At 30.7% G+C, this 23,388-nt stretch overlaps 6 protein-coding genes across 8 annotated transcripts; 3 read left to right on the forward strand and 3 right to left on the reverse strand.

Annotated features, from left to right (window-relative positions):
• Positions 1-854: 854 nt before the first annotated feature.
• On the reverse strand, positions 855-7,230 carry LOC126754850 (DNA repair protein RAD50). Its single transcript, XM_050467035.1, has 12 exons — positions 7,059-7,230; positions 6,549-6,927; positions 6,303-6,488; positions 6,015-6,228; positions 4,777-5,955; positions 4,640-4,706; positions 4,212-4,568; positions 3,384-3,553; positions 3,048-3,308; positions 2,879-2,981; positions 2,259-2,487; positions 855-2,183 (listed from the first exon to the last, which is right to left on the reverse strand). The coding sequence occupies exons 1-12, from the start codon at positions 7,125-7,127 to the stop codon at positions 1,474-1,476; spliced, it is 3,924 nt and encodes a 1,307-aa protein (XP_050322992.1). The 5' UTR covers positions 7,128-7,230; the 3' UTR covers positions 855-1,473.
• Positions 7,231-7,961: 731 nt separating this feature from the next.
• Positions 7,962-10,928, reverse strand: LOC126754851 (KH domain-containing, RNA-binding, signal transduction-associated protein 2). Its single transcript, XM_050467036.1, has 5 exons — positions 10,506-10,928; positions 10,314-10,432; positions 9,799-10,244; positions 9,589-9,689; positions 7,962-9,495 (listed from the first exon to the last, which is right to left on the reverse strand). Exons 1-5 carry the CDS (start codon positions 10,714-10,716, stop codon positions 9,299-9,301), a joined length of 1,074 nt encoding a protein of 357 aa, XP_050322993.1. The 5' UTR covers positions 10,717-10,928; the 3' UTR covers positions 7,962-9,298.
• A 338-nt stretch (positions 10,929-11,266) lies between these two features.
• LOC126755405 (KH domain-containing, RNA-binding, signal transduction-associated protein 2) lies at positions 11,267-14,529 on the forward strand. The gene is made up of 5 exons (XM_050467954.1): positions 11,267-11,690; positions 11,794-12,295; positions 12,517-12,630; positions 12,687-12,859; positions 13,570-14,529. Exons 1-5 carry the CDS (start codon positions 11,414-11,416, stop codon positions 13,710-13,712), a joined length of 1,209 nt encoding a protein of 402 aa, XP_050323911.1. The 5' UTR covers positions 11,267-11,413; the 3' UTR covers positions 13,713-14,529.
• A 206-nt stretch (positions 14,530-14,735) lies between these two features.
• Positions 14,736-15,480, reverse strand: LOC126755406 (DNA polymerase epsilon subunit 4). Its single transcript, XM_050467955.1, has 2 exons — positions 15,253-15,480; positions 14,736-15,190 (listed from the first exon to the last, which is right to left on the reverse strand). Exons 1-2 carry the CDS (start codon positions 15,416-15,418, stop codon positions 14,901-14,903), a joined length of 456 nt encoding a protein of 151 aa, XP_050323912.1. The 5' UTR covers positions 15,419-15,480; the 3' UTR covers positions 14,736-14,900.
• A 600-nt stretch (positions 15,481-16,080) lies between these two features.
• Positions 16,081-19,345, forward strand: LOC126754941 (KH domain-containing, RNA-binding, signal transduction-associated protein 3). 3 transcript variants are annotated; one of them, XM_050467161.1, is made up of 7 exons: positions 16,081-16,199; positions 16,944-17,426; positions 17,767-17,891; positions 17,953-18,476; positions 18,538-18,648; positions 18,717-18,931; positions 19,105-19,345. In XM_050467161.1, exons 2-7 carry the CDS (start codon positions 17,102-17,104, stop codon positions 19,182-19,184), a joined length of 1,380 nt encoding a protein of 459 aa, XP_050323118.1. In that variant the 5' UTR covers positions 16,081-16,199; positions 16,944-17,101; the 3' UTR covers positions 19,185-19,345. The 3 variants fall into 3 exon arrangements, with proteins under 3 accessions (XP_050323118.1, XP_050323119.1, XP_050323120.1); XM_050467162.1 differs by lacking the exon at positions 16,081-16,199 and adding an exon at positions 16,605-16,747; XM_050467163.1 differs by lacking the exon at positions 16,081-16,199 and adding an exon at positions 16,833-16,855.
• On the forward strand, positions 19,185-23,122 carry LOC126754942 (putative mediator of RNA polymerase II transcription subunit 15; the record flags this gene model as incomplete). The annotated part of the gene is made up of 2 exons (XM_050467164.1): positions 19,185-20,002; positions 20,189-23,122. Coding segments are annotated over 2 exons (894 nt in total), but the record flags the coding sequence as incomplete, so codon positions are not given.
• Between the last annotated feature and the right edge of the window lie 266 nt (positions 23,123-23,388).

The raw sequence follows: 23,388 nt of genomic DNA on the forward strand, positions 1-23,388 counted from the left end.
AGAAAAATATTTTTAAAAAAAAATAAAATTAAAAATAAAATATTAAAAAAAATAAAAATATTAAAAAAAATATAAATATTAAAAAATAAATAAAAATATTGAAGAAAAAAAAATTGTTAAAATAAATAAAAATATTAAAAAAAATTATGTTTAACAGAAGTACATATATAAAAATTATTTTAACTTAGCTTTGGAGTTCGCAGATAAAAATATTAAGAAAATATTGATTTCAAAGCGTTATAACAAATTAAAAACAAATAAAAAACATTAAAAATATTGAAAAAAAAACTTTCATTTTAAAAAATAAATATGAAAAGACAATTATTAAAAGTTATAAAAAATTATAAAAATACAAATAGTTATGAAAAAAAATATTTAAACATAAAATTAAACATAAATTAAAAAATAAAAATAAAAACCAAATTATAAAAAAAATAAAAAATAAGTTCTAAAAAATTAAAAATAAATTATAGAAAAATTAAAAAGCAAATTAAAAAAATAACAAACAAATTATAAATATAAGAAAACCGTAATAAAAAAAATGTAGTTTAAAGAAATATAAAAGAACAAATTTTATTTAAAAAGTTATGAAAAACAAACAAAAATTTAATTTAAAACAAATAAAATAGATAAAAAATATAAAAAAAATTTAATTAAAAAAATGAAATTATTTTTTATTTAAAAGTTATTAAAAAAATAAAAAAAAGAAGTTACAAATATATAAAATATGTAAACACATATAATATATAATAAAATAACAATAGTTATGAGAAAACTAAAAACATACATACATACATATACACATACTATAAAAACATTAAAAAAAAATTCTTTTTAAATATTAAAACATTAAAAAATATTAAAAAATAGATTTATTAAATTCAGCTTCGTGGAATTCGCAGATCTTTAAATAAATCATACTGATTTCAAAGCGTTCCAACTGAATTTCCACATATTGTATTCACAAATTATAGATGACTTTATTTTAATTAAAACTTAAATAAGAAACGGAAAAGTTCGGAAACAGCCGAACATTATGTACAATCGCAATTACTGAAGTTGAAGTATATTTCAAGAGAATACAACATTTATTGGCCAACATTTCATTATAATGAGGTATGATTACTATAACACGAAACGACACGGAACCACATTATGATTAAATATATGTATCTGTAAACTTAATTACATAAAAATATAGTACAGCTAGACAGACATACTATATATGAAGAAAAGGCAGACGGAAGAACGAAAATAATTAAACTGGATATACGAGATTTTTAATTCCAAACAACATGTGCAACATATTACGGGAGTATTAAATGCAGCAACTTGAGACATCAACGCACTAATAGAAGCTATGTTTATGTTTGTCTATATATAATAATTGAAAAGTATGTTTATTCTAAAATAAAAGTATATATGCATATACATACATATATCAGGAATTAATAGCAAGAAATGTAACTTAACTTATGCCACTTTCACTTTCCGTATAACCGATTTGCATTCGTCATTGCGAAATACGCGATGATAGGTCGTTATTTTGCCCAAAGTGGATATGAAATCATCATCGTGCGTAATTATGATCAACATAAAATTCGATTGCATGCGCCGTTCGTCTACAATACGATTCAATGCCTCACACAATGATAATATATTATTACGATCCAAATTGGTGGTCGGCTCATCCAGCGCCAATACACCGCAATTGCTGCTAAACGTTTCGGCCAACGCCATGCGTATGATTAACGATGCCAATACACGCTGGCCGGCACTACAACGGCCACGCATCTCAATCTCGGAGCCATTCTTCGATTGCATAACACGATAATTATAGTTGCGGCGCCGATCGGCATTCGCATTCAAATCCACCTCATCAGTTTGTATTTGTATATAGTCGATGTCGTTGCCACGATAAATTAGACGCCAATACTCACGTATCAGTTTATTAATGCGTTCCATTTTTTCAGCATGGAATTGCATAAGCGACCACTCCAAACTGATGCGGCTCTCGCCCAATTCCTTAATCGCTTGTTTGGACATGCCGACTTCGTAGTTGGCACGACGATAATTTTCCAGTGAATTCTTATATTTTGGCTCATTTATTTCACCTTCCAATTTTTTAATTTGACTTTTAACTTCGCCAATTTTACCTATCAATTCGCCCCTACGCTCAGTGCCTGTAATGAGTTTTTTTTTTTTTAATAAAATTTATGTGTAAAAATAAAATCGACATTTGCAGTTAATGCTTGTACCCTTGTCACGTTGTTTGATCAATGTATTCTTCTCCACTGACAGTTTGGGGAAATCCATTTTTCCCAATTGCTTGGTAATAGCTTGAACCCGCACGTCTATGCTCGCCTTTTTATCATGCAATATCTTCAATTCGCGGTTATCCTTCAGATCACGTTCGAGCGTTTCTTGCTGCAAGCATTCCGTCTTGACCGTTTCGAGTTCATTTGAGGTTTTGGAAATTTCAGCAGACTAAAAACAAAAATATTATATTTCATAGTAGAGAAAATTCTTTTGTAAAAATATAAATAAAATTTTTTTTTTTTTAATGTTTACTATAAAATATTATTGTATATATGCATGCAGGGTTGCAAATAGTGCATAAAAAATCATTGAAATTATAATTATTTTTTTTATTATTGAATTAATAATTTTATTTGATTGGAAAATATTAATTAAAAAACACAATTTCTAAACACCAATAAAAAGATAATACCAAATACCGTATTAAAAATTGGAATTCAAAATTGAAAATAGGATTAGTATGCAAACTTTTTTAAATACAAAAATTTCCTAATTTTAAATTATTAATATTTATTTATTTTATAAGCACATATGCATATATTTTTTTAAACATTTATACCTTCTTTTCAATTTGCGCTTTGCACGTCTTTAAAGATTCTTTCAGTTCTGCGATTTCAGCAACAAGATTTAACATTTGAAACTCAAGAACTTCGCTATTCAAACTGAAAAGAAATATTAAAAACAATTTAAAAAAAAAGTTTGTATTAAAAAAATATTTTCCGACTCACCGCTCTATTTCATGTTCCATTTTCTTATAAGCATTCAATTCGGTTTGCATTTTCGCCACACGCTTGCGCGAGGCCTCCAAAAGGCGATTCTTCTCTGCAACTAAAGAATTCAGCTTTTGCTTCAATGTCGGCAATTTCGTTCTTAATAGTTTTATTTCAGCAGTTTTGCTTTCAATTAAATTCTTTAACTCCGTTTGACGCTCCTGCAGCTGCGCTAACGATTGTTGGCCTTCTTGCAGTTTTAAGCGTTCATCTTGGTAACTGTTGGTTGCAGAAGCGTTGGTGGCAGAGATAGATTTACACTATTTTGGGAATTTTTAAGGTTTTTGTACTTACGCGTTCTTCTGTTCTTGCATCTTATTCAAAGCATTCACGATTTTCTCTAGATTAGTCTGTTTCTCCTCTAGCGTATGGCGCTCGGTATCCAGTTCTTCAGACACACCCGCTTTAATCATTTGCAACTCTTCTATATTGACGTCGGACTCAAAATCAGCAGGTAGTTTTGTCTGAAATAGTTTTTGAAGAATATATTTTATTTTGCGAATTTTCTTGTTTTTTATATTATTTTTATTTTTTTTATTTCAATATTTTTAAACTTTTAAAGAGACTTTTTATATTTAAAAATACACAATTTGACCTTTTCAATTTTTTTTAATTCCTTGAACACGGTATATTAAGTTTATATATCAATCAATTTAATCAGGTCCGTCCATATACCAGCTTTCATACCAATTAACCGGTCAAAATCAAGTTCTTCTATGAAATCTTTTGTATTTCGGAAGTGTATTGTAACTTCGAAGTTAATTTGTTTCTTATTTTGTAATTTTTTTTATTTTTTTTCCTTTTTTTTATTATTTTTTTTTATTATTTTTTTTTTATTATTTTTTTTTTAAATTATTTTCTTTTTAAATTTTTTTTTTTATTATTATTTTTATATTAATTTCCTTTTTTTATTTTATTTTTTAACTTTTGTTTTAACGTTTTTTTATTATTGAATAAATTTTTTTTTGTTTTATTGAATAATTTTAATATAATATAATTTTAATATTATTATATTACCGATTTTTTTATAATTTTATTTTTTATCTTTTAGTATCTCAATTTATATTATTTACAATAAAACTAATTTCTAAACATATTAATAATAACATTTTTAGTACTCACATTCAATTGCGCAATATCATTTTTCAGCCGCGTAACCTCTTTCATAGCCTCATCCAGCAGCGAAACATCGCCCATCATCGAATCAGCCAAGTCTAGTGAACTTGTTGGCTCAGCTAGGAGCATTTGTAGTGATTCGTGTTCTTCTACACATTTCGCTAATTTCTCTTCTATGGTAGTGAGTTCTTTCTTTTTCTTCGGAATGTCTGCTTCCAGTTTAGCTACAGTCTCTACGACGGATTTTATATGCAATAGATTTTCATATTTTTTCTGTTCTGCTTTCAAAAGCTTTTCTGTGCGTTTAATATTCTCTGGCAAACGGTTAATCTCATCAGATAATTCCATCGTAATATCGGAAGCCTGCGAGCATAAAAGCAAACATATATTTAAACTAAAATAATTTCAAACAATATTCAATTATATTGACATGCCTCATTATCAGTCATATCTTTATGACATAGCGGGCAGCACGGCTCCTCTGTGACCTTTTCTATGTATCTGTAATAAAATATTTTATATAAACAAAAGAAAATTAATGTAATAGTAAGAATATTATAACATCACTTACTTTTTATACATGGCCTCGGCAGATAGCAAGGCGCCATGTTCCAATTGATATTTCGCCATGGTAGCTTTGCTTTTCGCTAACGTATCCTCGTATGTAGCAGCATGGCATGCTTCGTAAACTTTCTCCTTTGACTCTTCCAGTTCTTTTTCTAATTTCAATAATTCTGCTTTAAGGTTTTTACGCTTTATTTCACATGACTGCTGTTCCAATTGTAATTTATTTGATTTCCCGTTTAGCTCCTTAATATTGTCACGCAATTTTTCGCTGCACAATTGCATTGCGCGCTTGTAATTGAACTCCACAGGGCGACTGAGGAGTTTCTTAAAGTTTTCTGCATGTTTGCCTTTTACACGCTTTACGTCCAGCTCTTTCTTTTCCAACTCTTTTTGTTTCAACGTAATTTCAGCCGTTAACTTGGACATCATGTTCAATTTGGTTAGACGTTCATCTAATTCACGAAATTGCTCTTGCAATTTTAAAATTCTCGCTTTGTTTTCAGCTATATCAGCGCGCATGGTTTCCTGATTACATTTACTATTCATTTCATCCATCATTTTCATAAGGCGTTCAATATTTTCGGATAAAATTTTTATACGCCGCGCTGAGGTCTCTATTTCGGCAATCTCCTTGGTAATGGTTGTCAATTCCTTTTCATTGAGTGTTTTCTGTTTTTCATGTGCGACAATGCCTTCTTCCACTTTAGTGAGTTCCACGCGCTGCGTATCTATTTCTCGTTGCCGTTCACTATCATCTTTATCCGTTTGCGCCACACTCTCCGTTATACTGCACTCTTTATTCAGCAATGAGTTTTCGATTTTTTCCAATACACCGGGCACACTTTCAGGTTGAAATTCCAAATCCTCGGTAAGTGTAATGCCTAATTGTTGACAAAGTGTTTTTAACTGTTCGGCACGTTTTGAAATGCATTCTTGTTCTTTTTGCCTTTGTTGCATCAGCAGTATGCGCCTTTTATCCAAATCAGTAAAGTTTTTTTGTAGCGTTTTTTCTTCTTGCTTCAAACTATCTACCTTTTTGTCAAGCACATTGCGGTGTTGGCGTTTTTCAAGCATTTTTTGTCCAAAATCACTAATTTCTTGCTCTAGTTCTTCGCGGCTACCTTCGTATGGCACTTTTATATTGCTGCTTAAAGCCAATATTTGCTCCTGACAGTTCTTTTGCCTGCATTAAATAAATTTATGTTGTGACAAAGTAGGTTTACTATTTCCATTTGTACTTACTCGGTTTCGATTTCGACCTTTTTCGCTTGATGCTTGCCTACTTCATATTCGACGTTGCGTATCTCCGTTAAGCGCGCATCGATTGGCTTCATTTCATCGTCACAACGTTGGCACTCTTGCTCTATAGCTGCACACTTCTCTTGTGCCTTCTTCAAAGTTAGCGACTTATCATCCATTTCTTGCTTTAAATGTACAAGTAGGCGTAAGTCTGCCTCTATTGAATATATTCAAGCAAAGTAGACCATGCCTAGCACAACAAATAGCTTAGAAAATTATAAAATTTCATACCTTTAACTTTTAAATTTTCAGCTTCCTCTTTGCGCATTTTTATTATACGTTCGATTGTTTTATTAAATTCAGTTATACCGAATATGGCATCGAATTTATCTTTCAACTTTTTTGACTCGTCCAATGGCCAACTGGAATTCTCTTGATGACAAAACAACACATTATTGATTATAGCTTTAGACACACCTTTTAAAAATAAACATTATTTGTAAGCAAAGTGATTTCCATACAAATGTAGCAAATTACCCATAAACTGACACATAGCCACATCGACATCAACACAACGCTTACTAATAGAATGCGTAGCGCTTCCACCAGCTTTACCATCTATATAGTTCATAGTCGCATCTAGCGTTTCAAATGAATATTTACCACGTTTGTTGGATATTTTCATAGAGCGACAAACGGATATGCGTTTTCCTTGCAGATTACTAACTTCCAATTTGATTTGGCCCAAAGTTCCAGCTTGATTGAATATTTTTGGATCATGTACAAAACTGCGACCGTGGTCACCACCAGGCGGCACTTCACCAGTGAGCCCATATTTAAGACACTCTATTATTGTGGTCTTGCCGCAACCATTTTCACCGAGAATCAGTGTCACCGGCGAGGAAAATGTTATAGTCTAAGGAAATTGTAATATCCGAATAACAAATACTTTAAACAAAGTTATTAAATGAGAGCAGCTTGTGTACGGCCAAGTGGCGCGCACATTTTATATATTTTAAACAAGTTTTCCACAAATGCAGTTCTTACCTGAACATCCTCCGAATTGGAACCAAAACTACGTATACCTTGTATAGATAATTTTTCAATAGTGGACATTTTTAGAGAGGCGCAAAATTTCACAACAATTCAAAAACAAATCACAACAAAATAAAATGCAAAATTGCGACGTTTTGCCGGGTACGTATGGTAAGGTGACCAGATGTTTCTGCGCAAGCTTGTTTAAGAGTTATTGTAGCTTTATACATATATGTATATAGATCAGTTTTTTGACTTCAGACAAACAAATAAGCATTTTTAAATTGCATACATATAGCAAATAGTTTTATAAAAATTTCTGAATGTGGAGCGAAAATATAATTTGTATATGACAATCCGAATTCGTAGCGTTTAAATCATTGTGAATGATATGTTTTGTATTTTATGAAAGGATTTGTTCACAATAAATTTAAAAATATTGTACATATTGTAGGAAAGTTACCGGAAGCATATATTCAATATCCGCTGAAATGCAAACGTTGCAGATGAACTTCAAAATTATTAAAATCTTTTAAAATTAAAAGTGTTTATTTTGACGATAAAAAGATAATTAACGTTAATTAAAAATATTAGCGGAAAGTTGCTGTAAATTGTGCTTTAATTGCACATAACCTCCAAATGGCAGTTTAAAGAATTAAGCACTTACAGATTTTCAGCCATTAGTTCAACTACCGAGAATTAATATTGCTTAAACCATTTTTTTTGCATACGATTTGCAAAAATTATCCAATCAATAGTTTCTTACCGTCTTGAGTATGTTTTCTGCTATGTGTGTATATTTATTATTTTGAGTTTTAATTTCCAGTTTTAATTCAACGATTATTCGTACATGAGATTATCATTTGTTGTTATAAATACTTATAATTCTAGTTAAATTTGAAATAGTTAGTCCTCTTCATTTAAATCAATTATTTATATATTTATTATTATATTTCTTTACAGAGGCATTCTCATAAAGGTATTTATATATATATTTATGTATGTATGTATGTAAATAAGCATGGCAATTCGCCAAATTTACGCACTCAAAAAAGTTAGCTTCCCTTATTTATATACAAACGCTTTAATGGTTTGCACACCTTTTGACACAACTTTTTTCAAACAGCATATTGAGGCATAAATTTGTATGTTTTCTCTTTTTCAATATTTGCATTAACTTTTTAGCTTTACTTGTAAGCCAATTGCCACGTGTTGTTATTATTTTACTTATGCTTTGTTTATAAACTTGAATAAATATGTATAATAAACGAATAAAAATCATATTCATTTTAAATAAACATAACAAATTTCAAAGTTAATTAATATAAGTATGTATGTATGTATGTATATATGTATATTAAAAAATATAGTACGTTAAAAGCCGTAATACAGCAATAACGACAATAAAAATTACAATTTTTTTCAAAAAATATTTATGTATGTATGCTGAATCGCATTACTGCATAAATGATATGCCACAAGGGGATAGTTCCGATTTTCACATACTTGTAATAATGCACAGTTATTTTTGTCTATCGATTTTTGATACCAATTATTTCTCCGTAACTACTTGCAGCATATCACTTTTAAAGGAACGCAAACCAAAGCGGAAATGCAGAATATCAATTCATAATGTAATAATAACATGTATTGTAGAATATTTGCATAGTGAGATTATTAACACTCTTCAAGAGTTTTATTAAATATTATTAATATTATGTTATATATTTTCAACCGCAACGCGTATTATGACAATCGTTATGAAAATGTGTAGAGTTCTTTGAATTTAATGTTATAAAAACAAGGTTATACGCTTTCGACAAACTCAAAAAATACATACATATACATATGTATGTATGTATATATTTTATAAAAGTATATGTTAAGGCTACGCATAAATATCTATATTAGGTCAATTACGGTACAATTGAATTTCTACAATATGTACACACCAAACTTTTTATAACCATGAAAGTGTATGTATAGATGGATGTTCGTATGTATGTTATACATAAATGTCAAAAATGTGTATGCGTGTGTATTTATGTATTGTATAATAATATATAACTACGCCTATATAACGCAACCAGTACACTAGTTAACAAATGAAACATTGGTCAGCCGTAATGCTAACATTATAAGGGGTAAACAATATGTTTATGCATATGCATAATTACATACATAGGAAATATGGAAAACGAAGCAACAAAAAATAAACTTTTCGAAATCCATTTAATGGCTATGTCATCCCATTATTTTTTTACAAACTGATACGGCGGCAATGACGAACGGTATCGTAAATTATTTACGTTATTCGATGGTATGCCACTATTTATGGCTGAACCACGCCCGCTATAATTTGATGTATTTGGCATCATACCCGATGGTGAGGCATTGACAATTGCTTGTGGTGGCATTGTCGAGTGCATTAAGTTTGAACGTTGGGCAGCTGCAAAATATTAAATATATACATACATAAAATGTGCGGCACAAAAACATTTATTAAATACATATTATCGAATATAAAAGCCATTATTTTCACCTGGCACATAAGGTTTTGGTTGGTGATAATTGTTGTTATGCGAACGGTAATAAACAGTCTCATCATTGTAATGGTAATTAAATTGCTGTTGATATTTAGGCCTAAAAAAGAGACGGTGTTAACAACTCTTTATAATTTCTTGTTTTTAAATATTATATCTGGGCATTTAAAGAAAATATATACAAACGTGGTATTCAATTGATTTATTACCTGTACATGCCGCTGCTTCCAGCTGAACCGCCTGACCGATGATTTGAATTATTGTTGTTGCCACCAACTGAATGAGCATTAGTTTGCTGTTGCTGTTGTTGGCGTGTTGTGATTTTCTTAGCAGCTTCAGGATCTTCCATTAGCTCACGAAATTGTTCTTGCCGTATGTCATCGTGTTTGTCTGGTATTAAATAACGTCGAATTTCTGCTAAAGCATAGGCAATACGTGCATATGCTTCAGCTGGTGGGGCAACCGTTGACACTTCAACATGTAACGGTAAATTAAGATGAGCATATTTGGCATCAGCTGAGTTGCGCAACTCCTCTTCGCGCACACGATCTTTCATTGAAAAACGTCCAAGTATAACAATTTTGCATTGTGTTTCCTCTTGCAGCCGTCGCAAAGAGTTTCCCTTTGGTCCAAGCAATTTCCCAACGTAATTAAACTAGGAAGGCCATAAATAAAAATAATTATATGAAAACTATAAAGAACTATATAAAAATGTTTAACAAACCTTTTTATCTTTTATGGGAACATGCACCTTTTGTGACAGTCTAATAGTCCTTTGCTGATAAACATCTGCATATTGTTCACGCGTAGGTATGCGGCCATTTAGCTGAATGCGTTCCAGTGCTGAAAAAAAGTATTTGTTTTCAACAATATATTCATTTAACATCCTTTCTTTTGCTGTATTATCTATACTTACCCTCATCGATTAGCTTTACTGCCAAAGGAAAGTGATTTTCCATACGTGCTCGCTCAGCGAGTAATTCTTGCATATACTTTTGTGCAGTCTCGTTTAACCGCGGCGTGTTCTTAATATTTTCTGGACCTAACTCGTGTTCATGATTTCCATTACTATAGTCGCCAACTTCAGCACCGCTGGCGCCTCCAACACGCATGCCATTTTCCGCCATACCGTTGCTACCCCTCTAAATCGTTTACAATATTTTCACAATATAACTTTAATACAGCTACTTTACGCTTATGCCTGGGTTAGTTCATTTACAGAAATTCTAGTTTGCTAGCTATTAAATTCACTTATTTAACATAAATAGTAGTATTTAAAAAAAGACAACGGCATATATGCTGCAAGGCAGACTGAATACCTGTCAAGTCTTTCATTAATTTTCCTCCCCTTGAAACGGCGAATAACTTTGACATTTTCCATATCATTCGCCGCGAAATCAGAGATGCCAAAATTTAATGCAACGAAGTGCAGGCGGAAATGCATCATTTTCAGATAATCTGATTTTAATAAATTTTTCAAAATAAATAGTTTTGCAGACATTTATCGAATTAAAGTTAATAAAAGTAATTACTTACAAAAATCAATTCAGTAAAATAATAAACATGATCCAATTATAGACAATAAGCGAGTATACATACTTTATTTCAATACTCTTGCGACTGATACAAAAGCAACCATGCATTTTCAACTTCATGCTCAGTGTTGCTTTTCGACGTAATCAGTCAGTTTGGCAACACTTTTTCAGTCTCCATCTTTTTTTCGCACAGAAAAAATCTAAGCTTGTGAAAATTTGACAAAGGTGGAAAAGTGCATAGTTCTTAATATATAATTCTTGTGTAGCAAAAAAAGATCAATTACTAAAAATGCCAAGAGATTATGATCGGGATTACAATGACGATACCACAGATTACAAAAGAAAAAGGCGCACAGACGATGAAGCCGGCGGTGGAAGTAATACGGGAGCTGGCAGTAGCGGTGACATGGATGGGCATGGACGCGGACAAGATCATGGACAAACAATGCAATCTCATGACGCCCCACCGTTAAACGAAAAAACAAACTCTTATCTAGAACAATGTGAACAAGAAAAGAAAACGCTTGCCAAAGATCACACTGTTTGTAAGCGTTTAATAGACGACGGTAAGTACGTACATGAATATGTGTACAGTAGGTGATGGCAGTGACAATATATGTATATCTATTTTATATATGTAAATATGCTTAAAACCGTTTTTATTTTCAGAAATTGAGAAAATTTTAGTTAGTGGACGCATACCAAAGCCGGAAATTTACGCAAACGTATATAGCGAAAAACCAATACGTGTTGCACAGAAAGTATTATTCCCTATTAAGGAATATCCGAAATTTAATTTTGTTGGAAAAATTCTGGGACCAAAAGGCAATACTTTGCGCCAACTACAAGAAGAGACATTTTGTAAAATGGTCGTTATGGGCCGTAATTCCATGCGCGACCACGCTAAAGAGGAGGAATTGCGCAACTCTGGAAATCCAAAGTACGCACATCTTAGTCGTGATTTACATGTGGAAATTTCAACGGTAGCACCACCTTCGGAAGCTTATCATCGTTTGGCATATGCTTTGGCTGAAATTCGAAAGTTTATGATACCGGATGCCAATGACGATATACGCATGGAACAAATGCGTGAAATGGACGGTAAAGAGCGTATGTACAAAAAAACTCATTACTCGAAATCATACGGTGAGCATGCTGTCTATAGCTGTCGGTGAGTTTATGTAAAAATCTGATCTCTGATTTTATTTTTTATAAGTACAAATTAAAGATATAATTGCTTGTTCTATTGTTAGAATTTAGGTACGCCGAAAAGTGAAAAAACGCTAGAACCTGTGTTTATAATAACATTTGTGTGTTCATGAATTTTTTCTGTCTGTGGTGTATTTTCATAACGCAAATACTAAATTATTTATAAATTATCATATATTACAGTACGCCGCCACCACCTGCATTTGAAAAATCATCGAAGCCGAAGGTGTACTCGATTCTAGAGAAAGCACGTTATGTTATGGAGGATCCAGGTTATGGTCTAGTAAAATCTCACAGGTATGAAAAAGTATTTATATAGAAACATTTTTTTTATAATCCATAAATTTATGTAGATCACGTGATCATGAATTGTACGAGCATCATGGTGAATATGATCGCTATACGCCACCACCACCATCGAAACATTCAAGTACCCATCATGCACCATACGAAAGTGGTTCGTATGAGCGTGACTACCGTCGCGAATATCATCCGCACTCATCCTCTTACACAGCTGCTTATCCAGGTAAGTCGCAAGCCAAATACATACCTAACTATTTAAATTAAACCGAAAAATTACACGTTTTAATGAAAGCAAAAAAATATATATATTTACAATAAAGTGATTGATTATCACAAACAATCTTCGTTAAAACACTATTTTAAACGCGTAATGTACATGTTAAAAATACCGTAGCTAATTCATATAATACCAACATAATGTCTTGTTAATTACAAACCACGTGAAACCAAAGAACGAATTTAAATAAAGTGCAATTAAAGTAACTCAGGACAAAGTAAAATGCGGAACTAACTATAAATGAAATGAAATGTATTTAATACATGGAAACGTACAAAAAATAAAATAAGTATTTTTTTTAAACAAATATAAAGAACTTAAAAATCTCACTAAAATTTTCAACTCTTTACATATTTTCTACAAAAAAAAGAATTTACCAGAACAAACTAAAAGTAATGCACAAAAATAACCAAAATACAACTTATCAGAAAAGTTTTTGTTCCAAATTTAAATGTCATAAGTTATTTAAATTCGTTGTACCTATGTCAAAGTATAATAAATGAAATTAAGAAAGGAAACCAAAGGAAGTTGGAGTTAAAAAACAATATAAACATAGTAGCTAAAAAAATTAATTTAACCAGCCTTTAAATACAATATTTCAAATGCTTCAAAACACATAGATATAACGAAAACACACAAAATTCTCTCCAAATTAGCTAAACCAAGCAACGGTCGATCTTCATCGTCATACCGACCTGCCACATCGGGATCGCACTCTTCCTCACACTACGAAGCAGGATCTCGCTCTCGCGGAGAAAGCGTACGTTATCGTTCGGCACCATATCCGAAATTACGTTAAAAATGCAAATATAAAAAGTATTTTACACGTCAAGAAAACAACACTTTTCAAAATGAATTAGAAAACCAACCCTATTGCAACAAAAAGAGAAAAACAGAAACAACAATAACAATATGTGTTAGTTTAATATATTAAATATCAAATACATATATAAATAAACAACAATGAAAATACAAAAGTATGCATATATAAAATATAAACGTACAGAGGTAGAAAATATATTTGGAAGTAAACAAATAAACAGCATAATGGTATTTAATTGTTAATATCAAATTTTACAATTATTCGTAAAAGAATTAAAGTATCGCGTATACAAAAATTTTAAGCAAAACAACAATGAGAAATCATATAAGGAACAAATTTAATCTTTAATTAAAATGTCATTAGTGTATATTTTACAAAATACAAACGTACGTTATCATAGCAAAAAAAAAATAAAAATTTTAATTGTGACAAACAAACAACAAAAATTAAAACAAATAATATAGACATGTCAAACTCATTTAAATAATACCAATCATCGACAACTTTGGAAATTATGATTCACTTAAAAAAAATAATTATGATGATAATAGAAATAAGAAATACAGGAAACTATTCAGAATGTGTGTGCAGTGTTAACATTGGAACGTAAGTATTTGCCGCAGCCAATTTAAATCGCAACTATTAATAGTTTTAATGATTGTACAACATAATAACAACAAGAAATAATAAAGACCAGACTTAATTAAAAATGCGAATGTTAGAATACAGAAAGAAACATATTATTTTAAGTATTACACTAAAAATTCAAAAATAAATGACAAAAAACACAGAACACGTTAGCTGGTTTTTATTTAAAATTTCGAAAGATGTGGTAAGTCGCTTTAAATTATGATATTTTTATATAGTATTTTATTGTTGTTAACCAGAAGTAAACGAAAAATAAAATAAAATTATATAGAATTCACTTGGACGATAATTTGGGGTAAACCTGAATTCGGTGGTACCATTGAAGATATGTATCATAAATATATATGAATATACAAGGATATATAATATTTATTTGATTAATTTGATAAACAACAGATATTAAGCCATTAGACATTTTTCTTCCACTAAATTTATTAATAATCGCAAAACTTGAGCTTAATGTATTTTTAAATAAAATTAACACCACTTTATACAGCGTTAATGAAGTACTAGATACTAAAAATTCATTGCGCCATCTAAGAACATCAGGCTGTCTACTGAAGAAATAGCCAAGTCTACATCACGTTTCTGCACTGTTTTTTTCTTCGATTGTGTTGTGTATGAGAACGCCTCTCGCGCCAACGATTCTATAAAAAGTTCTGTTGATCGTGTCACAACAAATACAGCTTCGGTCGACGCAATATTCATGTCGGGATCTAATTTCATTAAATTTCTGATACGTGTTAGTGGCAACTGAAATAGGCGCGCTTCTGGTCCACCACTTTCGCTGGTGGACTTCACCTTTTCTAAGTAATAGAAAACATACAAAAACTTAGATATGAAATTGAAACAGGTAGCAACTATTTACCGGCTGTAGCCGCTTCAGCTATATCGGCACTTTCTGTTTCGATTTCTTTGACTTCTGCGACAATTTCGGATTCTTCATCCACAATTTCCAACTGCTCCTCCTTATCATCTTGTTTGTCTATAATTTCCTCGGAAAATTCGGCACTGAATAATTCCTCACTAGCCATTTTTTTGAAACCGCGCAAAACTTTTAATAGCTAATCAGCTGATTGATTAGTAAATAAAATGTTTTTAGAGTTACCATTATCACTAAAATATTTGTTTTACAGATTGTCCTTTGGAATTCAAGATTATTTTTTAAAATAATAATTAATAAATTTCAATAGCACGCAATAAGTGAAATTAACTTTAAATTTTTTGGAATTTGTAGTATTTTGCTTCAAATTGCGGTAAGTTACATTGTTATTGTATCCGTTCACAATAGCACTGTTATAGAATACAAAAAGGAACACGATATTTTCCAATCACATATTCGAATATCAATCAAAACTCTAACAATATACTACAATTTGATACAAAATAAAAAAATATGTTTCAAAAAATCAACAAATTAAACACGGCCAAACATGTCACTGACATGTGTGTATCAAATTTTGTTTAATGAATTTTACGTAGCAAAAGGATCAGTTTTAAAAATAAGTTTACAAAATATTTTCAAATAAAATTAAATGTTAAAATACATGTATGTACTCGAAATTACTCGTATATACGATTATATTGTGACCGTGCAACACCTGTACAAAGTTTTTATTTCATTCACAATGGCATGGATTGGTGAACCCCAGAAAACTCACCAACATTTGTAGTCCTTCTTGCGAATTTTGAATACATTCATCAGTTTGCTCATTGTTGGTTGATTGTTGGAAAAATCGAAGCGGTGAATCGGAATCGGGAAGTCGTCGGACGTTGCATTTTCCGACAATTAAAAGTTATTATTTTTTGTTAAAGGTAATAAACATTATAGGAAAGTTTATAATGTGTGTATATTAAGTGTATAAACAAAGTGCAGCAGTAATTGCATAAAATAATAAGATGTGAATAATTGTTGGTGGGGGAAATTGCATTGCATCTTGCTGATGTCTGCAGTTGCATGCATAGAAAAATATTTGTGAATGCTAGTGGTGTGCGAAAGTGCTGACGAATGCGGTTACTTGGTATTCATTCATCATTTGTAAAAATAGTGGTTTGTGTTTAATTTATGGTGCTAAACTAAAAAGAAGGCACAAGTCTTAAATAAAAACGAGTTAAAACGGCTATTTTTGAAACTTTATTTTATTCCAACTTGTATTCGCATGTATATCCATTTAAAAGTGTAAAGCGACTTAACGGTCCGGTTTTTTGCATCACTTGTCGGCAATTGCATGCATAGCAGAAAGATTGATAGGCTAGTGTAAAATGCACTTAATTTTTTCTATATACCGAAGGTGAAAGTGATAGTAATTTTGTGGAAAAGATACAGAAGTTTAATAATTAAACAACGCATTAACAAAATTAAGGTCTTAATTTATCTAAATAAGTGAATAAAAATACCGGAAATAGCAAAGCAAATATAAAACGCGACATTTTTCTTTGTTGTTTCATTAAATTTAAACACACATACATATGTAAATACTAAATGCAGATAGGACACAAAATAATTGGTTTTTATTTTATATACATACATATATATACATTTTTTTGTACATATTCCAGATTTACTTTCGTATTAGGTTTCCCCTTCACTTGGCTGATTGTGTCGTAGTTGCTGTTCCGTTTATTAACGTTTCGTGAATTGATAACTGCTTTTGGGGGCTGCTATCCACACATTGTTGTGTGTGCAGCGTGAACATTTGTTGTTGTGCGGTTGCAAGATGACTGACGTCTACGACGGCAACGGTGACTACGCAACATACAACGATGATGATGACTATGGCAAGCAACGCAAAGGCGGTTGTGTACCGGGAGTAGATCCTCATAATGGTGATAGCTCAAATCATGATCTACACCATCATGTTGGCGGAGTTGTTGGCAGCGGTGGTGGAGGCGGAGTCGTCGGTGGTGGAATGGGAATGATGGGAGGCGGAGGTGAAGGTGGTCAATTGAACGATAAGGCGAACGAATACATTCGCGATTGCATGGCGGAGAAAAATCGTATGGATAGAAAGTTTCCAATTGCCGAAAAATTAATGGACTGTGGTGAGTTTTAGCGGTAGCATCAATTTTATGAAAAATTTAAGTAAGATTTGAAATTATTTTTTTAGCAGAAAAAATTGTTTAATATGTGTACATACATATAAAATACGTATGTATTTAGAGTATAATTATATTAGAAACTTATTTGAAAAAGAAAAGATAATTAAAATTAATATTACGCATAAATAGCAATATAAAGTAAAAAGTAACTTTTTGTTGACATAAGTATTTATTTTATATGCGTATTAAAGTTCGCCGCTATGTTTAAATATCAATCAAGAACTATGTTTCTTAAAAAATAAATATAAGATTTATACAATAACATTTATTTTTATTTTTTCAGAAATCGAGAAGGTCCAATCGATGGGTCGCATACCACCACGCGAACAAAAATATGCGGATATTTATAGAGAAAAACCTCTTCGTGTTTCTCAAAAGGTTTTGGTGCCAATTCGGGAACATCCCAAGGTAAATTAAAAGATTGTACTTTAAATACAGCTCAATATACTTTAAACTAATTTGTTTGTAGTTCAATTTTGTTGGAAAATTATTGGGACCAAAAGGAAATTCCTTGCGCCGGTTGCAAGAGGAGACGCTTTGCAAAATGACCGTACTAGGACGCAATTCAATGCGTGATCGCGCGAAGGAAGAAGAATTGCGTTCGTCAAAAGACCCGAAATATGCACATTTGAATAGTGATTTACATGTGGAAATCTCTACAATCGCTCCACCGGCAGAAGCTTATGCACGTATCGCCTACGCAATGGCCGAGCTACGCAAGTACTTAATACCTGATAGTAACGACGTTATACGACAAGAACAACTAAGAGAGTTAATGGACAATACAGGCATTTCAGACGATGTCACTAAGTCAGCTTATAAAAAAATACCGCATCAGCCGCCTAGTAGTAATCTTTCTGGCGGTGGTGTTGGTAGTGCTGGTGGCGGTTGTGGCACTGGCGGTGTTTTAGGTGGTGTTGGCGGTACGATGGGAGCAGGAGCTGGTGGTACCAATATGTCAATGGGTAAAGGGGCGCCACATCATGCATACAGGTGGGCATAGCTTTGCTTTGTTTTTCTAATTAACAAATTTAAATATACTTGATTTCAACAGAACCCCACAATCCACGCAAAATTTGCAATTTAATAAAAATACGGTAGCACCTAAGCAAAAGGTTTTGTCCATATTAGAGAAGGCTCGAACTGCCATGGAAGAAACATATGGGTAAGATTTCTTTCACATGCTGATTTTTATGAATTATCAACATTATATTATATGTATATTTCTTAAAGACGCGGCTACGAAGACCCGATCTCATATGAACAACCCAATTACGATGCTTACCCCTATGGCCATGGACCGAATACTCATGCACATACTGGGCATGTGCCAAGTAATACCGGCATAGGCACTGCAAATATGGCACCGCGTGGCCCCTATGATGTTACCGATTATGAAACTGATTACAATAGAAGAGACTATTATCCCAATTCGTCGAATTTCGGAGGTTCGTTGTATGCAAATAACGTTTACTATCCAAATTCAATAAATTATGATTAACGATTTAAATTGTAAAATTTATTCAAATTATAAATAATGAATAAAATTATTATAATTTTATACTTATTTATTCCTTACACAAACATACAAATCGTTTTTTTTTTGTTTTTTGTTTTGCAGGTGGCGGAGCTTCGACTATGCATTCAAATCACAACACTGGCATAAACCCGAATCATAATCGAAGCCACGTTAATAGGTGAAATTCGTTCGCTAAACTACACACAAATGCAAGTATTGTTGCGTCGCACATTACCACAGCAGCTACAGCAGTCACCACAAATAACACCTCCCCAACCGCCAGAGTCGGACAGTGTATCAATAACATTAGCAACAATTATTATAACAACAACAATAATAACAACATTAATACTAATAATAAAACCACCGTTACATCCACACAACCCCTACTTAGTAACAGTCAACAAAATTCGACGCTTATAAACCAACAAAACTCAATTGGGCAAAATGTTGGCGGCGGTGGTGCTAATAATGTTGCAAAGCATATAAATACGGTAACTGGCTTAGGGCCCACAATGCAACAGCAATTTAATACGAATGCTAAAAATAACCACACACAACTGTTGTCACAACAGCCACAACAACAACAACAGCTGTCAGCGAATACGCTACAACAAACGCCGCAGCAGCAACGGCATCAACAAACCCACCCACCGCCACCACGTCAATCACACTCTTACCCTTACAACAACAACAATAATAATAATAATAGCAGCAATAATATTAATCTTAACATAAGCAATGTTGCGCCTAATATGTCCGGCAACAATATATTGAAACCACAACAACAACAACAACAAACATATGCGGCAATAACGTCAACACAACAACGTCTTAACGGTGCACTGACGACAACAGCCAGTGCTACACAGAAGTCGCTCACACAGCCACTACATAAACAACAACAACAGCAGCAACAGCACCATACAACGGCTCTAGCCAACAATAATAGTAAAATTGTTGGTCCAGCTATGTCAGCGACTAATATGTTCTTTGTAAGGTACTAGAAATTACAGAAATGTTTGGCTTGTGTTTTTCTAAAAATATATTTTTTTGTGATATTTTAATTTTTTTTAAAGCACGGTTTTCTGAAAATACGATTTTCTGAGACATTTAACATATAATCATACATTATCAACCGTACATTTCTTAAGTCATGAAAATATATTTTTTCTGTATATTATAGGCCAACAAATCCAGCTCCACCACAACCATTACACATTGGTGAATTGCAACCTTTCGTACCGGTGCAGCTCTTTTAAATTTTACACAACTCAGCTAAGTCTGCAAGAAAAGCGAAGAAAGAAAAGAAGCGGAAGAAATAAAACGCTTCTGCGGCAACGGCAACACAGAAAAACATAAAAAGGCATAATTTATCTTTACATTTATAAAAAATTGCTTGAATTGGATTGCTAAAAAAAACAAATGTGTAGATAAACTTACATACAGACAAACTTGCATTAATTTACAGAAAACAGAAAATGTTCCAGTGATTAACAATGTGAAATTCAGCATTGCAGTGAACAGCGATTTAAATAAGTAATAACAAGTAAATATAGATTTCTATGTTTAAATCAACGAAATAGGGAAAAGAACGACAAAAACAAAAACACAAAACAAAATAGTCTAAAACATGATATAAAAGTAAAATACAAACATGACGTTAAATCAAGCCCACTTACATACATAAACACATACATACAATGTATTTACTTACAAACATTTACATATATGCCTGTGGGCTAATGTTTAAGACGCATATTATTTATAAAAGTAAGCTCTTATCTAAAAAAATAATGATATTTATATATTTATATTCTTAATGAAACTAATAGCAAGAAAATACAATAGGATAAACATTTAAACAAAGCGAAACAAAAAGAAAAGCTAATGGCAAATACCAGAAGAGCTGAACTTATCGATAAAGTAGAGCGCTTACAAAGGGAGAAGAATCAAAGATGACATGAAACATGCAAACAGAATTACTTTCAACAATTTTACAAAAAAAAAAACAAAAAACGAATTAAAATAATAAATATTGAAATTAATTAACAAAAAACCATATAAATTTATAATAATAATAACCAGTAATTGTATGTGTTAAAAGCCTATTTATTACATATTTTAAGCTCAAATTGCAAATTAGTAGCTAAAAGTATAATACTATAATGGCATTAAAATTGAAAAATTTAAAATATAAACAATTTACATTAAATCGAACATGGCTAATACTAAACGAACATGAACGGCACATAAAATTACAGAATTTCAGCAAACAAACACATATGTACATATGTATGTAAATGTAATGAATGAAACTGAATATTGATTTAGAGAAAAATTCGGTCCAATATGTTATAACTTATATTTTACCAATTTTTTTGTTTTTTTTTTTTAATTTTTTATGTGTTTTTGTTATTATTTTTTTGTTACTTATTTTTTTAATTTATTATATTTTTATTTTTTTAATTTTGTTTTATTTACTATTTTTTGTAATATTGTTTTTTTATTATTGTAATATTAATAATTTAATATTTTTATAACATTAATAAGTACAAAAAATAATCTATTTCCAGTATTTTTAATGTGTTTTTGTTATTTTTTGTTTTTGTTTTTTTTGTTTTACTTTTTTGTTACTTAAATTCCAATTTCATTTATTTTTAATTTTTGATTTTCTATTCCTCTTTTGCGGTTTTTTAATATTTTTTATTGTTTTTTTTTTTAATATTTTTCCATGTTCTATATTTTGAATAATTTTCGTAATACGTGTCATTTATTTTTGTAATATGTGCGTCGGAAAATGTAAATTTACAAATTGGCAAATTTTCGCAAAGGCCCACTTCTTTTATTCATTTTTTTTTGTAAACACAAACTAAAAATTCAAAATTGAAATCTGAATTCAAAAATAGTATTTATCATTGTGAAATTTGTTATTTTAATAATACATTTTAATAATAATTTCATTAACAAAAAAACACCTTAAAAGTGAAAACTCAGACAATTGCAGCGCATCCTAATAACTAAAAGACATTGAAAACTTTTGTGTATTATATTTTAAAAAATATTAACTCATTTCTAAAATACAGCGAAAATTTAAACATTTTAGATCAATAAAATGTTGAATATATTTTTGCAATATTTAAAATTCAATGAAAATGCCAATTTAAATTTTGCAATTACGAATTTGTGCTAAAAAATATTAATTACAAATTTATTTCATATTTAAATTAAGAATTCAACATAATATGAATTTTAGTTAATTTGCATACATTAAAAAATAAATTCACATTTGAAATTATTGCTATATCATCAAAAAACAAACATCTCTTTTGCGTTTAAAAGAAAAAATAAACCTATTTTGTATTCTACACCTTTTTAATTAATGATTTTTTTTAGGAAAGCAAATGCAGAATTGAAACAGAATCATGATTACTTTTTTAATTGCTAATGAATGAAAATATTGTTGGAAACAATAAAAAATATACACACACATTTAATAATATACTTATACAATACATATAATTTGTAACTAAATCTTAATAAATCATAAAGTTATTAATTAATATTATACTTACGAGCAAAAATAAAAAAAAAAATAAGAAAAAATATATATTATTGTAACACATATACAATTAAAACATAACATGCTGATAAAGTACATAAAAGTAAACCAAGCAATCGTTAAATCGATCTTGAAATCTATGAATAAAAGTTATACATATACATACATATACACATACATACATATATAGAATGGAAAATAATAACAATACTTAAAATCGCTATATCGATTGAAGGAAAAAATAGGAATAAAAAAACTAAATATTACTTACAGTAATTGCAGCAGTCAGTGTATAGTAACAAAAAACATGAGAAATTTCTGCACATATGTATGTAGCATGCGCAGCGTAACGCTGCCGGCATAAGTCTTGTGTGTTATATCTTTTCGGATGGCGTTTATAATGGATCCCCCTTGTCGAATGGCGACTACTTCTTTTAAAATGTGCTGCTCTGTGCAATTAATAATAAATATTACTTTTCAAATGAAAATAAATAAATAAATGGCATACAATAAAGTATAAAAAGATACGCATTAATAAATACAAAAAATATATTGGAAGTGTTGTTTGTGTATTTATTGTACTGTGAGTGATTTGTTATTGACTGTGAGTATAGGATAATAAACATTTGGAAGAAGTTTAATTAGAGGGTTTTGGCAGTAAGTAGTTTTATGAAATTAATGCTAAATAAGTAATATAATAATAAATTCATAATAATAACGGATTTTGTGGTGTTAACATCATTGTCATATCCTCCAGTTTTTATACCATATTATTTGCAAGTTGATTTTCAATGTGTGTTGGCAATACTGCATCAAAAATTATT

Source organism: Bactrocera neohumeralis, chromosome 4 (genome assembly GCF_024586455.1).
Source record: "Bactrocera neohumeralis isolate Rockhampton chromosome 4, APGP_CSIRO_Bneo_wtdbg2-racon-allhic-juicebox.fasta_v2, whole genome shotgun sequence".
In the NCBI taxonomy this organism is placed as follows: Eukaryota; Metazoa; Arthropoda; class Insecta; order Diptera; family Tephritidae; genus Bactrocera; species Bactrocera neohumeralis.